Below are 17,797 nucleotides of genomic sequence, written 5' to 3' on the forward strand. Positions count from 1 at the left end.
TGAAAAACTTGTATACTACACTGGCTAACTTTAAAATAGCATTTAGATATATGGATAGGGTAAATGCTAAAAACAACTCTTCACAACATGTGTTGGCCCAAAATTAAAATACAGTATGTAGTGTTAGGGGGTGGCTGCACTTGAAAGTCGTGGGGACAAGCTACAAATATTCCAAAAATAGGCCGCTGTTACCTTTACGTGTAGTTGATTTGTTGAAGAAATTATATTTTAATCATACATATTTAAATGAACAGATTGTGAGCCGCAAAGGCAAACCAGATGAGCGACGTCCATTGTTACTGTTATTTGGAGAGGCCCCTATGTCAGCTGTGTTTAATGCAGCAGACCAGGCAGTGCTGGGCGAACTCAGTGAGCACAATTACAGATTCCTTAAAACACTCACACAGGTAAGGCTAAGTCAGTTTTTTATTAAGCTGTCATGTGTGAAAAGAAAAGCATGTTTTATACGAGAGAACTGTACTTTAAGGATAACTATTGCTTCATTTATATTGTCATTTGGGTTTCTCCATTCTTCTAGCTCTTAATATTAATGGTCTTGATGAAGGAATGAAGTTTATGAAATGTCTCTCATATCTTCTAAAGAATTTTTCCTTTTTTTTCAAACATGAGTTCTTTCTTCTTTTGGTTATACTAATTGTTTAATTAAAAGAGGGTGGTATGAGTTAGAAATTTTGTTTATTTTACTAAAAAAAGTTTGTTTTTCTTGAAATGTCATTTATAGTGAGCATATTTGTTTCTTCATGAACCCATTGCTGCAAGTTCTGCTTTGGTTAGATATTTTTAGCACTTTATTTACATCCCCATATTCTGTTTTCTCATTTATACACTTCAGTCATATATTTTTTAACACACCGGCTGTCTTCCACTGAGATAGAGTGACCCAAAAAAGAAGGAAACACTTACCATCACTCACTTCTTCACTGTTTTTCAGAGTGCAGGCACTGTGCTTCCCACTTTCAGGACTCAAGTCCTGCCAACTGTTTTCTCTGAATCTCTATAAATGTTAACCTGCTCACAATCCAAGAGCACGTTAAGTCATAAAAAACACTTGCCTCCACTCCTATCTAACATGCTCACACTACTGTTGCTGGATGTCTAAGCCCTTGCACACAAAAATATTTAGCTTCCAGATCTCGGGCAACTGCTCCATGTTTAACGATCTGTAGATCTTCGTTTGGGGTTCAGACAGTGCTTCTGCTCCCTCTCACAGAATCCATGGTGATGTTCTGTCAGCTTTCACTGCCTTGGATATACAGTGGACCCTCGGTTATCGGCTGTAATCTGTTCCAGAAGGTTGGCCTAAAACCGAAATGGCCGAAAACCGAAATAACATTTCCCATGAGAATTAATGTAAATACTATTAATCTGTTCCAGACACCCAAAAATATTAACAAGAAATACATTTTTTAAAGATTAATTATAGTTTTACATACACAAAGCAATGAGAACTAAATAAAATAAATAAATTAACATTTAAATCACTATTACATACCTTTATTGAAGACACATGTTGGCTTTTGGAAGACAGAGGAGGAGAGAGGGAGGACTGATTATTGTTTGAAAGGGGAATCCCCCTTCATAAGGACTTCAGGTATCAAAGCCCTCTCTGGGGTTATGTCCCTTCTTTGTCTTTTACTGCTACTAGGACCAGCTTGAGAGTCACTGCACCCCTGTTGCACAAAAAAACTGCCCACAGAGCTCTGTTTCTGGCATCTTTTTAAGATTTCCCTGAAGTGGAACAAGGTTTTGTCACTGAACATATTGCAGATATGGCTTGTTTCAGCTTGGTCAGGGTGATATTTCTCCACAAAAGTTTGCACCTCCCTCCACTTTGCACACATGTCCTTAATCACTGAAGAAGGCACATTCTTCCCTCTCCCTTTCTCCTTCTGTGAAGCAATTTCCTCAGCTGTGGTTTGTTGCTGTTGCACATGAAGCTCTTGCAGCTCTTCAGTGGTTAGCTCTTCCCAGTGGTCCTCCGCCAACTCTTCCACATCCTCGCCACTAACCTCCAACCCCATGGACTTTCCCAAAGACACAATAGATTCCACAACAGGCATAGGGTCCTCAGGGTCAGCCCCAAACCCTTCAAAATCCTTGTTGAGGACATGCTGGCCACAATTTTCTCCAAGCATAGCTCAAAGTCCTGGAAGTCACTCCCTGCCAAGCATTGCCTATAAGGCTTATGCACTGGAGGATTTTGAAGCGATTCCTCCAGAACTCTCTTAGCGTTAAGTCATTATCCGAGGTCACTTCAAAGCATCTTTGAAACACTGCTTTCGTGTAGAGTTTTTTGAAGTTAGAAATGACCTGCTGGTCCTTGGGCTGGATGAGAGGAGTGGTGTTAGGAGGCAAGAACTTCACTGTTATAAAACTGAAGCCCCTAAACAATTGGTTTTCCAAGTCTGGAAGATGAGCAGGAGCATTGTCCAGTACCAGGAGACACTTGAGTGGGAATTTATTTTCCTGGAGGTATTTTTTCACACTGGGGCCAAGCACTTCATGGACCCAGTCAATAAAAATGTGCCTTGTGACCCATCCCTTATTATTAACCCCTTGACTGTCGCAACCCCAAATCACGAGGTGTCTCCTGGTGTCACAAAATTTCCGAAAAAAAAAGTTATTTTTTCATATGAAATGATAGAGAATCTTTTCCCAATTGTAATGACACCAAAACAATGAAATTTGGTGGAAAACTGAGGGAATTACACTCTCGCAAAGTTAGTGACCTCGGCGATATTTATGAATCCACGATTTTGTCCACTTTGAGCCCTATTTTCGGCTAATTTCATTGTTCCAGTCAACCAAACTCATAGCTATTTCTTTAGAACTCCATTTTACTATTGATTGAGTACAAGAAACTGCCCACTTACCGATTTCAACTACCCAATAACGTGGTCAGAAATTTGCAATTTGGCCAATTTCTTGAAAATCAAAAAATATGACAATTTCAAAATAGGGTCCAGAATGAACAATGCAGACATTCCTGGCTCTAAAATAACATTTTCTTTGTTCATCAGTCACGTCTCCAGGCCCATCTAATATTACTCTTGCTTTCTATTTTGAATTTTTATTCAAACAAAAAATAGAAGATTTATTGTTATGCAGACTACTGCAATATTGTAATACAGTGGACCCCCGGTTAACGATTTTAATCCGTGCAAGAGGGGTAATTGTTATGCGAAATAATCGTTATGTGAATGAATTTTCCCCATAAGAAATAATGGAAATAAAATTAATCCGTGCAAGACACCCAAAAGTATGAAAAAAAATTTTTTTTTACCACATGAAATATTAATTTTAATACACACAAACTGAAAAAGGCATGCACACTTACATGACACTTACTTTTATTGAAGATCTGGTGATGATTGATGGGATGGGAGGAGGGGAGAGCATTATCTTCTTACTGTTTAGAAGGGGAATCCCCTTCCATTAGGACTTGAGGTAGTAAGTCCTTTTCTGGGGTTACTTCCCTTCTTCTTTTAATGCCACTAGGGCCAGCTTCAGAGTCACTGGACTTCTTTCGCACAAGATATCTGTCCATAGTGGCCTGTACCTCTCGTTCCTTTATCACTTCCCTAAAGTGTTTCACAACATTGTCAGTGTACAGGTTGCCAACACGGCTTGCAATAGCTGTGTGAGGGTGATTTTCATCCATGAAGGTTTGCACTTCAAGCCACTTTGCACAGATTTCCTTTATCTTTGTAGTAGGCAACTTCTTCAATTTCTCTCTCCCCTCCTCTGAACCAGTTTCCCCAGGTCTGGCCTCTTGCTGTTGAAGTTGATCTATCAGCTCATCAGTGGTTAGTTCTTCATTGTCCTCCTCCACCAACTCTTCCACATCCTCCCCACTAACCTCCAACCCCAAGGACTTTCCCAATGCCACAATGGATTCCTCAACTGGCACAGGATTCTCAGGGTTAGCCTCAAACCCTTCAAAATCCCTTTTGTCTACACATTCTGGCCACAGTTTCTTCCAAGCAGAGTTCAAGGTCCTCTTAGTCACTTCCTCCCAAGCCTTACCTATAAGGTTTACACAATTGAGGATATTAAAGTGATCTCTCCAAAACTCTCTTAGAGTCAGTTGAGTTTCTGAGGTCATTACAAAGCACCTTTCAAACAGAGCTTTTGTGTACAGTTTCTTGAAGTTGGAAATAACCTGCTGGTCCATGGGCTGCAGGAGAGGAGTGGTATTAGGAGGCAAAAACTTCACCTTAATGAAGCTCATGCCCCCATAAAGTCGCTCTGCCACGTCTGTAGGATGACCAGGGGCATTGTCTAACACCAGGAGGCACTTAAGTTCTAATTTCTTTTCAGTTAGGTAATCTTTCACATTGGGGGCAAATGCATGGTGTAACCAGTTATAGAAAAATTCCCTAGTGACCCATGCCTTACTGTTTGCCCTCCACAGCACACACAAATTATCCTTGAGGACATTCTTTTGCCTGAACGCTCTGGGAGTTTCAGAGTGATACACTAATAAAGGCTTCACTTTGCAATCACCAGTAGCATTGGCACACATGAGAAGAGTAAGCCTGTCTTTCATAGGCTTATGTCCTGGGAGTGCCTTTTCCTCCTGAGTAATGTAGGTCCTGCTTGGCATTTTCTTCCAGAACAGGCCTGTTTCATCACAATTAAACACTTGTTCAGGTTTCAGTCCTTCAGTTTCTATGTACTCCTTGAATTCCTGCACATATTTTTCAGCCGCTTTGTGGTCCGAACTGGCAGCCTCACCATGCCTTATCACACTATGGATGCCACTACGCTTCTTAAATCTCTCAAACCAACCTTTGCTGGCCTTAAATTCACTCACATCATCACTAGTTGCAGGCATTTTTTTAATTAAATCGTCATGCAACTTCCTAGCCTTTTCACATATGATCGCTTGAGAGACGCTATCTCCTGCTAGCTGTTTTTCATTTATCCACACCAATAAGAGTCTCTCAACATCTTCCATCACTTGCGATCTTTGTTTCGAAAACACAGTTAAACCTTTGGCAAGAACAGCTTCCTTGATTGTCTTTTTGGTGCCCACAATAGTAGCGATGGTTGATTGGGGTTTCTTGTACAACTTGACTAGGTCGGCGATACGCACTCCACTTTCATACTTATCAATGATCTCTTTCTTCATTTCAATGGGTATTCTTACCCTTATTGGTGTACGGTTGGCACTAGAAGCTTTCTTGGGGCCCATGGTCACTTATTTTCCAGAAACAGCACCGAAAACACTGTAATAATACGAAATATTCCGAGTGTATGCTTGGATGTTAGCGCGGAGGCTGGCTGGTAAACAATGGCACGGGCGGCACATGTGAGGCTGGCTGAGGGCGCACATTGGACGCGTCTCGGACGAAAATCGGTGAGCGGGTTTTTAATCGGTATGCGCGGCAAAAATTTTGCGATTAAAGTAAGCGGTATGCGAAATAATCGCTATGTGATGCCATCGTTATGCGGGGGTCCACTGTAATTGTATAAATAATGTCAACCCATTCATGACTGCATATTAGAATGGCTACTTGGACATTTATTGGAAAATGACATCATTTGTTTACTTTTGAACATCGGCAAAAATCAAACATTTCCCCTACTTTGAGTTCCATTTCAAGGTTCTTTTCATAGTAAAACCAATCAAAATCACCTCTATTTCTATAATATGTTTTCCATTCTATCAAATGAGACCAAGAAAACAAAAATATAACCATAAATACTGTATGAAAATAGACCACATAGTTGGTATTTTAATTAAAAAAAAGTTTTTTTTTTTTTCTCATTATGCACTGCATGCTGCAGGATTTTTTTTGTATGGTGCACACTGACTACACAGACCCATTCTCTCACATGTGGGCCTACCAGTTTTCTCCTGCTTGATTTGAAGCCGCTAGAATTTTTGAGTATATATACGTCAAACACGGTGGCTCGTAAAACGTATATGTGCGACCAAGACAGTCAGAGGGTTAACTTTCCACAACACACACAATTTACTCTTGACGACATTGTTTTTCTTGAACACACTGGGATTTTCAGAGTGATACACCAGTAAAGGCTTCAATTTGAAATCCCCACCAGGGTTACCACAGAACAAAAGAGTAAACCTGTCTTTCATGGGCTTGTGTCCTGGCAGTGCTTTTTCCTCCTGTGTGATGTAGGTCCTCCTTGGCATTTTCTTCCAGAAGAGGCCTGTTTCATCACAACTGAACACTTGTTGAGGGAGGAATCCTTCAGCCTCTATGTACCCCTTGAATTCATGAACAGATGCTTTGGCTGCACATTTGTCAGAACATGCAGCCTCGCCATGCCTTACAACACTGTGTATGCCATTACGCTTCTTAAATCTATCAAACCAGCCTTTGCTGGCCCTAAATTCACTAACAGCAGTATTTGTTCCAGGCATTTTCTTTATGAGATCCACATGCAACTGTCTTGCCTTTTCACAAATGATCAACTCCACAACACTATCTCCCGCTAATTGTTTTTTCGGTGGTCCACAAGAACAATAACTTCTCCATATCTTCCATTATTGGTGACCTTTGTATTGTTAGCACTTTTACCCCTTTCACAACATTAGCTTCCTTGATTTCTGCTTTCTTTGCTAGGATGGAAGTGATTATTGATTTGGATTTCCCATACATCCTGGCAAGCTCAAGCATCCGTACAACACTCATATTTTTCAGTAACTTCTTTCCTAACTTCCATTGTGTTTCTCACTTTCTGTACCAAAGGAACTTTACTAGGCACTTTCTTTGGGCCCATGGTTACTTATTTCGCAATTGCACTCAGTCAGCAACCACAAAAAACAATGGATTATTGCGAAATGTTTGGATGAATGAGCAGAAATTTCCTCACTCACCCAGAGACACAGCCAAACTGACTCATGAACACGTGAACGGCTGGCGGGTGGGCGCGTCCAATATGGCCGATAAGCGAAATAACGGCCGATGACTTGAATAAAATTTAGACCTAAAAGCCGGGTGATAACTGAATTGGCCGATATCCGGAACGGCCGATAACTGAGGGTCTACTGAGGATATGTATACATATATACGTATTCATTCAACAAACTGGCCGCATCCCACCAAGGCAGGGTGGCCCAAAAAGAAAAATGGAAGTTTTTCTTTTTAAATTTAGTAATTTGTACAGGAGAAGGGGTTACTAGCCCCTTGATGTATATGAATGTATATAATAGGTAGTAGGTTGGTAGACAGCAACCACCCAGGAAAGTACTACCGTCTTTCCAGATGGCTGTGAAACAGAAACCTGTAACTGTTTTACATGATGGTAGGATTGCTGGTGTCTTTTTCTGTCTCATAAACACGCTGGATAACAGGTATATCTTGCTACTTCTATTTACACTTAGGTCACACTACACAGGCACGCACATGCATATATATACATACATCTAGGTTTTTCTTTTTTCTAAATAGCTCTTGTTCTTTATTTCCTCTGTTGTCCATGGGTAAGTGGAAAAGAATCTTTCCTCCGTAAGGCATGTGTGTCATACGAGGCGACTAAAATGCCGGGAACAATGGGCTAGTAACCCCTTCATCTGTAAACATTTACTAAAAAAAGAGAAGAAAAACTTTATAAAACTGGGATACTTGAATGTACTTGGATGTAGTGCGGATGACAGGAAAGAGATAATTGCTGATGTTATGAATGAAAAGAAGTTGGATGTCCTGGCCCTAAGCGAAACAAAGCTGAAGGGGGTAGGGGAGTTTCGGTGGGGAGAAGTAAATGGGATTAAATCAGGAGTATCTGAGAGAGTTAGAGCTAATGAAGGGGTAGCAATAATGTTGAAGGATCAGTTATGGATGGAGAAGAGGGAATATAAATGTGTAAATTCAAGGATTATGTGGATTAAAATAAGGGATGGATGCGAAAAGTGGGTCATAATAAGCGTGTATGCACCTGGAGAAGAGAGGAGTGTAGAGGAGAGAGAGAAATTTTGGGAGATGTTAAGTGAATGTATAGGAACCTTTGAACCAGGTGAGAGAGTAATTGTGGTAGGGGACCTAAATTCTAAAGTAGGAGAAACATTTAGAGAGGTTGTGGTAGGTAAGTTAAGGGTGCCAGGTGTAAATGATAATGGGAGCCCTTTGATCAAACTTTGTATAGAAAGGGGTTTAGTTATAAGGAATACATATTTTAAGAAATAGAGGATAAATAAGTATTCAAGATATGTAGGGCATAATGACAGTAGTTTGTTGGACTATGTATTGGTAGATTAAAGGCTGTTGAGTAGACTTCAGGATGTACATGTTTATAGAGGGGCCACAGTTATATCAGATCACGTTTTAGTTGTAGCTACAGTGAGAGTAAACGGTAGATGGGATACAAGGAAAATAGAAGCATCAAGTAAGAGAGAGGTGATGGATTATAAACTGAAAGAGGAGGCAATTAGGGTAAGATATAAACAACTATTGGAGGATAGATGGGCTAGTGAGAGTATAGGCAATGGGGTCGAAGATGTATAGGGTAGGTTTCAAAACGTAGTGTTAGAGTGTTCAGCAGAAGTTTATGGTTACAGGAAAGTGGGTGTGGGAGGGAAGAGGAGCAGTTGGTGGAATGATGATGTGAAGAGAGTAGTAAGGGAGAGAAAGTTAGCATATGAGAGGCTTTTGCAAAGTAGAAGTGATGCAAGGAGGGAAGAGTATATGGAGAAAAAAAAGAGAGGTTAAGAGAGTGGTGAAGCAATGTAAAAAGAGAGCAAATGAGAGAGTGGGTGAGATATTATCAACAAATTTTGTTGAAAAATAAGAAAATGTTTTGGAGTGAGATTAATAAGTTGAGGAAGCCTAGGGAATAAATGGATTTGACAGTTAAAAATAGGAGAGGAGAGTTATTAAATGGAGAGTTAGAGGTATCGGGAAGATGGAGGGAATATTTTGAGGAATTGTTAAATGTTGATGAAGATAGTGAAGCTGTGATTTTGTGTATAGGGCAAGGAGGAATAACATCTTGTAGGAATGAGGAAGAGCCAGTTGTGAGTGTGGGGGAAGTTCGTGAGGCAGTGGGTAGAATGAAAGGGGGTAAGGCAGCGGGGATTGATTTGATAAATATATAAATGTTAAAAGTAAGAGGGGATATAGTTTTGGAGTGGTTGGTGCTATTATTTAATAAATGTATGGAAGAGGGTAAGGTACCTAGGAGAAGTGTAGAAGAGAGAAGTGTAGAGGAGAGAGAGAGATTTTGGGAAATGTTGAGTGAATGCGTGGGGAGTTTTGAACCAAGTGTGAGAGTAATGGTGGTGCCAGGGGTAAATGAAAATGGGAAGCCTTTAATTGAGCTATGTGTAGAAAGAGGTTTAGCAATTAGTACGCCTATCATCCGACTTACGACCTGCTCGACTTACGACCACTCGACTTACGACCACTCGACTTACGACCGTGTTTTTTATGCCAAATTTCTGGGAAATAAACAACTATTTGTGTTGTACATAGTGTTTATCCTAAACCTTACAGTATAAAATACAGTACTAACAGCATAAAAAGTAAAGTAAAACATGAAATACCAAAATAAAATAATAAAATAAAGTCATTACAAAAATGTTTTGTTAATATTCAGTAGTAAAGTTCGACTTAAGACCATTTCAACTTACGACCGGTTTCTCGGAACCGAACTCGGTCGTAAGTCGGATGGTAGGTGTAATGCATATTTGATGAAGAAGAGGATAAATAAATATACAAGGTATGTTATAGCACGTAATGAAAGTAGTTTGTTAGATTAAGTATTGGTGGATAAAAGGTTGATGGGTAGGCTCCAGGATGTACACGTTTATAGAGGAGCAACTGACATCGGATCATTATTTAGTTGTAGCTAGTTAGAACAAAAAGTAGATGGGAAAAGAGGAAAATGGCAACAACAAGTAAGAGGTAGGTGAGAGTGTATAAACTAAGGAGGAGGAGGTTCGGGTGAGATATAAGCAACTATAAGCAGAAAGGTGGACTGGTGCAAGTAGGAGCAGTGGGGGGGTTGAAGAGGGTTGGAATAGTTTTAGAAATGCAGTATTAGAATGTGGGGCAGAAGTTTGTGGTTATAGGAGGGTGGGTGCAGGAAGAAAGAGGAGTGATTGGAGGAATGATGAAGTAAAGGTTGTGATAAAAGAGAAAAAGTTAGCTTATGAGAGGTTTTTACAAAGCAGAAGTGTTATAAGAAGAGTAGAGTATATGGAGAGTAAAAGAAAGGTGAAGAGAGTGGTGAGAGAGTGCAAAAGGAGATCAGATGATAGAGTGGGAGAGGCACTGTCAAGAAATTTTAATGAAAATAAGAAAAAAATTTGGAGTGAGTTAAACAAGTTAAGAAAGTCTAGACAACAAATGGATTTCTCAGTTAAAAACAGAGTAGGGGAGTTAGTAGATGGGGAGATGGAGGTTTTGGGTAGATGGCGAGAATATTTTGAGGAACTTTTAAATGTTGACAAAGAAAGGGAGGCGGTAGTTTCATGCACTGGACAGGGAGGTATACCATCTTTTAGGAGTGAAGAAGAACAGGGTGTGAGTGTGGGGGAGGTGCATGAGGCATTATATAGAATGAAAGGGGGTAAAGCAGCTGGAACTGACGGGTTCATGACAGAAATGTTAAAAGAAGAGGGAGATATAGTGTTGGAGTTGTTGATATTTTTGTTTAATAAATGTATGAAAGAGGGGAAGGTACCTAGAGATTGGCAGAGAGCATGTATAGTCCCTTTATATAAAGGGAAGGGGGACAAAAGAGATTGTAAAAATTATAGAGGAATAAGTTTACTGAGTATACCAGGAAAAGTGTACGGTAGGGTTATAATTGAAAGAATTAGAAGTAAGACAGAATGTAGGATTGCGGATGAGCAAGGAGGTTTTAGAGTGGGTAGGGGATGTGTAGATCAAGTGTTTACATTGAAGCATATATGTGAGCAGTATTTAGATAAAGGTAGGGAAGTTTTTATTGCATTTATGGATTCAGAAAAGGCATATGATAGAGTGGATAGGGGAGCAATGTGGCAGATGTTGCAAGTATATGGAATAGGTGGTAAGTTAATAAATTCTGTAAAGAGTTTTTATGGGGATAGTGAAGCTCAGGTTAGGGTGTGTAAAAGAGAGGGAGACTAATTCCCAGTAAAAGTAGGTCTTAGACATGTTTGTGTAATGTCACCATGGTTGTTTAATATATTTATAGATGGGGTTGTAAAAGAAGTAAATGCTAGGGTGTTCGGGAGAGGGGTGGGATTAAATTATTGGGAATCAAATACAAAATGGGAATTGACACAGTTGCTTTTTGCTGATGATACTGTGCTTATGGGAGATTCTAAGGAAAAATTGCAAAGGTTAGTGGACGAGTTTGGGAGTGTGTGTAAAGGTAGAAAGTTGAAAGTGAAGATAGGAAAGAGTAAGGTGATGAGGGTATCAAATGATTTAGATAAAGAAAATTTGGATATCAAAATAAGGAGGACGAGTATGGAAGAAGTGAATGTTTTCAGATACTTGGGAGTTGACGTGTCGGCGGATGGATTTATGAAGGATGAGGTTAATCATAGAATTGATGAGGGAAAAAGGTGAGTGGTGCATTGAGGTATAAGTGGAGACAAAAAACATTATCTATTGAGGCAAAGAAGGGAATGTATGAGAGTATAGTAGTACCAACACTCTTATATGGGTGTGAAGCTTGGGTTGTGAATGCAGCAGCATGGAGGCGGTTGGAGGCAGTAGAGATGTCCTGTCTAAGGGCAATGTGTGGTGTAAATATTATGCAGAAAATTTGGAGTGTGGAAATTAGGAGAAGGTGTAGAGTTAATAAAAGCATTAGTCAGAGGGCTGAAGAGGGGTTGTTGAGGTGGTTTGGTCATTTAGAGAGAATGGATCAAAGTAGAATGACGTGGAGAGTGTATAAATCTGTAGGGGAAGGAAGGTGGGGTAGGGGTCGTCCTTGAAAAGGTTGGAAGGAAGGGGTAAGGGAGGTTTTGTGGGCGAGGGGCTTGGACTTCCAGGAGGCGTGCATGAGCGTGTTTGATAGGAATGAATGGAGGCGAATGGTATTTGGGACCTGATGATCTGTTGGAATGGGAGGAGGGTAATATTTAGTGAAGTTATTCAGGGAAACCGGTTGTTTTTGTATAGCCGACTTGAGTCCTGGGAATGGGAAGTACAATGCCTGCACTCTAAAGGAGGGGTTCGGGATATTGACAATTTGGAGGGATATGTTGTGTATCTTTATACATATATGCTTCTAAGCAGTTGTGTTCTGAGCACCTCTGCAAAAACAGTACGCACCAGTGTCCATGATGTACTAGTACGCATAAATTCTAGTGCCTTCAAATCTAGTGAGAGAAAGCTGGTAGGCCTACATATGAAAGAATTGGTCTATGTGGTCAGTGTGCGCAGTATAAAAAAAATCCTCCAGCATACAGTGCGTAATGAGGAAAAAAAAAAACTTTGACCGTGTTTTTGGATTAACCCTTTCAGGGTCCAAGGCCCAAATCTGGAGTCACGCACCAGTATCCAAGAATTTTCAAAAAAAAAATTTGTTATTTTTTCTTATGAAATCGTAGAGAATCTTTTTGTGAAGGTAATAAAACAAAAAGTACGAAATTTGGTGGAAAATTGATGAAATTATGCTCTCGCGAATTTTGATGTGTCAGCGATATTTACGAATCAGCGATTTTGCCGACTTTGACTCCCATTTTAGGCCAATTACATTATTCCAATCAACCAAATTCTTAGCTATTTCACTAGTATTACTTCTATTCTATCGATTGAGCACAAGAAATCGCCAAGTCAACTGTTTCAACTACAAAATAAAGTGATCGGAAATTGTTAATTTGGCCAATTTAACACAAAGTTCAAAATATTCCAATTTCAAAATAGGGTCCAGAATAAACAATGTAGACATTCCTGGCACTAAACTAACATTTCCTCTGTTCATTAGTTATGTTTTGAGGCTTTACAAATAAATTCCATTTTGATTTTTTATTCACATAATGAATTTTTATTCACACCAAAAAATAGAAGATTTACTGTTATGCAATACTGTAATAATTGTATAAATATCATCACCATATTTGTGAATGTATATTAGACCCACCAGCTGACGTGTATTAGATGTGTGAGGTCGTTTGTTTACTCTTGAATATCGGCATAAATTTAACATTTCCGCTACTTTGAGCTCAGTTTCAAGCCATTTCCAGTGCTAAAACCAATCAAAATCATCTCTATTTCTGTAATATGTCTTCCATTCTATCAAATGAGACCAAGAAATCGCAAATACAACTATAAAAAACATACGAAAAAACACTGCAAAGTTGCTGTTTTAATCGAAAAATCATGATTTCAGTTTTTTTCTCTCATTATACACAGTGTGCTGCAGGATCTGTTTTATGTGGTGCACACATACCACATAGATGTATTCTCTCATATCTAGGCCCAAATGTACCACTCACAGTTTATCAGAGTGAGCTGAGCTCATGGCGTAGATCTACGGTTTGGACACTCACCGTAAAGCCGTAGATCTACGGGACGGACCCTGAAAGGGTTAAAACAGCGAATTTGCACTATATTTTTGTATGGTATTTATTGTTGTATTCTAGTTTTCCTGGTCTCATTGTATAGAATGGAAGACATATTACAGAAATTGAGATGATTTTGACAGGTTTTACAATGAAAAGTACCTTGAAATTGAGCTCAAAGTAACAGAAATGTTCGATTTTTACCAAAGTTGAAAAGTAAACAAATCATGCTAAGCGTCCAATACACGTCAACTGGTGAGTCTAATATTCTTTCACAAGTGCGCCGATAGTATTTATACCATTTCTACACTAATGCAGTAGTCTGCATAACAGTAAATCTTATTTTTTTGTGAGAATAAAAATTCAAAGTGGAAAGCAAAAAAAATGTGAGAGGGGCTTGGGGACATGACTAATGAACAGAGGAAATGTTTTTTTAGTGCCAGGAATGTCTTTCTTGTTTATTCTGGACCCTATTTGGAAATTGGCATCTTTTGAAATTTGTGTGAAATTGGCCAAATTGCTAAATTCTGACCACTGTATTGGATAGTTGAAATCGGTAAATTGGTGGTTTCTTGTACTCATTCGATAGAAAAAATGGAGTTCTAGCGAAATAGTTATGATTTTTGTCGACTAGTACATTGGAATTGGCTGAAAATAGGGCTCAAAGTGGGCAAAATCGCCGATGCGTAAACATCGTTGAGACCGCTAACTTCGCAAGAGCATAATTCCGTAAGTTTTCCATCAAATTTCATTCTTTTGGTGTCATTATGATCAGGAAAAGATTCTCATCTTTTCATAAGAAAAAATAATTTTTTTTTCGGGCGGAAATTTGGGGGACCCTGAGAACAAGTCTCTGAGATAGCCTGTGGACCCTGAAAGGGTTAATTAAATGTCAATGAAGAACGGGAGGCTTTCATTTCATGCACTGGCCAAGGAGGTATAACATCTTTTAGGAGTGAACAAGAGCAAGAGGTGAGTGTTGGGGAGGTGCGTGAGGCATTACGTAGAATGAAAGGGGGTAAAGCAGCTGGAACTGATGGGATCATGATAGAAATGTTAAAAGTAGGGGGAAGGGGGATATAGTGTTGCAGTGGTTGGTATTTTTGTTTAACTCTGACTGTCGCAAGCCCCTTTCTGAAACTGTCATTCTATGTTGCAAAATTTTTTGATATGATGGAGAATCTTTTCCCGATGGTAATGACACCAAAAGTACGAAATTTGGTCGAAAACTCACAGAATTATGCTCCCGTGAAGTTAGTGGTCTCAGCGACATATACTCATTGGCGATTTCGCCAACTTTGAGCCCTGTTTTTTGCCATTTCCATTGTTCCAGTTGACCAAACTCATAGCTATTTCTTTAGAACTCCATTTTTTTCTATCAATTGAGTACAAGAAACTGCCCATTTACTGATTTGAACTACCCAATAAAGTGGTCAGAAATTGGCAATTTGGCCAATTTCACCCAAATTAAAAAAAAAGGCCAATTTCAAAATAGGGTCCAGAATAAACAATGTAGACATTCTTGGCACTAAAATAGCATATCCTCCATTCATTAGTCACATCTCTAGGCCCCTCTTGCATTACTATTGCTTTCTGTTTTGTTTTTTATTCATTTATTTATTTTTATTTATTTATTTACAATTTGAGCACACATACAGAGGTACAAAAAAATACAGATAAGAGCAGCATGCCAAAGCCACTTATACTATGCATAGCATTACGGGCTGGCTTAAAATTAACTTAAGATTAACTAAGCAATGATGAAATCAGTGATAAAACATTAATGTAAACAAATTACTATAAAGCACAAGTGAGTATTACAAAGACAGGTCATATGGTTGCATGCATTGTTGTACATTCAGTCATATGGAGTATTCTGTTAGGTAGTGTATTTAAAAAATAATAAAGTTAGATTGGGTTTTAGGTTTAACATTTATGTGATATAATTGTGAGAAACATTTAAGATATACAATTTATAAGGTTCAGTTATTCAGTGTTTATTTGGTTTTGGGTGAGTAAGTGATCTTTGAGAAGAGACTTGAATTTATAAACAGGTAGTGTTTCTTTTATATTTACAGGTAATGAATTCCAGATTTTAGGGCCTTTTATGTGCATTGAGTTTTTGCATAGTGTGAGATGGACACGAGGAACATCAAAGAGTGATCTGTGCCTTGTGTTATGGTCATGTGTTCTGTTGAGGTTGGCAAGGAGATGTTTGAGGGGAGGGTTAATATCAGAGTTAAGTGTTCTATGTATGTAATAGGTGCAGTAATAAGTATGGATGTTTTGTATGGTGAGTAGGTTTAGTGTATTGAATATTGGTGGAGTGTGCTGCCTGTAGTGAGAATTTGTTATCATTCTAACTGCAGCCTTTTGTTGGGTAATACAAAATTTACTGTTATGCAGACTACTGCATTATTGTAAAAATGGTATAAATAATATCAGTGCACTAGCAAAAGAATATTAGACTCCCCAGTTGACGTGTATTGGACGTGTAGTGTAATTTGCTTTCTCTTGAACATTGGTAAAAATCGAACATTTCTGCTACTTTGAGCTCAATTTCAAGGTCGTTTTCATCGTGAAATGAATAAAAAATCTGTTTCTGCTATATGTTTTCCATTTTATCACGTGAGACCATGAAAACAAGAATACAATGATAAATACTATACGAAAATACACCTCAAAGTCGGCGTTTTAATCCAAAAAATCGGTCAGTTTTTTTTCTCATTATGCACTGCATGCTGCAGGATTTTTTTTATGTGGTGCACACTGACCACACAGACCCACTGTCTCACATGTGGGCCTACCAACTTTCTCCTGCTTGATTTGAAGTCGCTAGAATTATTGGGTATATATACAGTGGACCCCTGAGTTTTGTGTGATTAATCCATTCCAGAGAGCCCGCCAAAGGTCGAAATTCACGAAACTCGAAACCATTTTCCCCATAAGAAATAATGGAAATAAAATTAATCCGTTCCAGACACCCAAAAATATTAAAATAAAATATTTTTTTTCAAATTAAATAAAGATTTACATAATGAAAACAATCAGAAATCAAGTACATTCATTTAAAATAAATAATAATAACATTACACTTACCTTTACTGAAGACTTCTGGGTGGATGGAAGATGGGAGGAGGTGATAGGAGGAAGGTGTACACTATTGTTTGGAAGGAGAATCTCCTTCCATTAGGACTTTAGGTAGCAAGTCCTTATCTGGGGTTACTTCCCTTCTTCTTTTAATGCCACTGGGAACAACTTGAGAGTCACTGGACCCCAGGTGCACAAAATATCTATCCAGAGAGGTCTTTTTCTGGCGTTTCTTTAAGATTTCCCTGAAGTGGGACACAACACTGTCATTGTACATGTTGCGGATAGGGCTTGTTTCAGCTTGGTCAGGGTGATACTTTTCAACAAAACTTTGCAACTCATTCCACATTCCACACATGTCCTTAATCACTGAAGAAGGCACCTCATCCACTCCCTCTTCCTCCTCCTCTGAAGCAAGTTCCTCGGCTGTGGTCTGATGCTGTTCCAGTTGAAGCTCTTGCAGTTCGTCAGTGGTTAGCTCTTCCCTGTGGTCCTCCACCAACTCTTCCACATCCCCGTCACTCACTTTATTTACCAGAGGGCTTGCACTAGCTTTCCTTGGGTCCATGATGACTTATTTAGCAGTTGCAAGCACAAAAAACAATGGATTATTATGAAATGTATTGTATGAACCCGCGGGGTGATGGTCACATGTTGGTAAACAATGGCACACTGAGCAAGAATGACTTGGGAGACTGGCTTTGTGTTCGAGGTGATGGGCAGACGGGTACCGGATGGTCGCCGAAACACGAGTTTTTTCACGAAACTCGAGGCCAAATTTTTCCAAAAAAAACTTGCCAAAGGTCGAATTTCACGAAAGTCGAGGCTGCCGAAACTCGAGGTTCCACTGTACGTCCAAAACACTGGCATGTAAGACGTATACATATATATATGACCAAAACAGTCAAAGGGTTAATAAATGCATGGAAGAGGTGAAAGTACCTATGGATTGGCAGAGAGCATGTAAAGTTCTTTTATATAAAGGGAAGGGGGACAAAAGACACTGTAAAAATTATAGGGGAATTGGTATACTGAGCCTAGGTAGTAGGTTGGTAGACAGCAACCACACAGGGAGGTACTACCGTCCTACCAAGTGAGTGTAAAACGAAAGCCTGTAATTGTTTTACATGATGGTAGGATTGCTGGTGTCTTTTGTCTGTCTCATAAACATGCAAGATTTCAGGTATGTCTTGCTACTTCTACTTACACTTA

At 39.1% G+C, this 17,797-nt stretch overlaps 1 protein-coding gene across 2 annotated transcripts in view; it reads left to right on the forward strand.

The window, feature by feature from the left end:
• Positions 1 to 17,797, forward strand: part of Ranbp21 (exportin-5-like protein Ranbp21) — a 197,710-nt gene that overhangs the window by 69,012 nt on the left and 110,901 nt on the right. For both annotated transcript variants that reach the window (XM_070081343.1, XM_070081345.1), the window contains exon 8: positions 255 to 407. In XM_070081343.1, the coding sequence (XP_069937444.1) occupies positions 255 to 407 (153 nt within the window). The remainder of the gene's footprint in view (positions 1 to 254; positions 408 to 17,797) is intronic.

This window comes from Cherax quadricarinatus, chromosome 6, assembly GCF_038502225.1.
Source record: "Cherax quadricarinatus isolate ZL_2023a chromosome 6, ASM3850222v1, whole genome shotgun sequence".
Taxonomy (NCBI): domain Eukaryota; kingdom Metazoa; phylum Arthropoda; class Malacostraca; order Decapoda; family Parastacidae; genus Cherax; species Cherax quadricarinatus.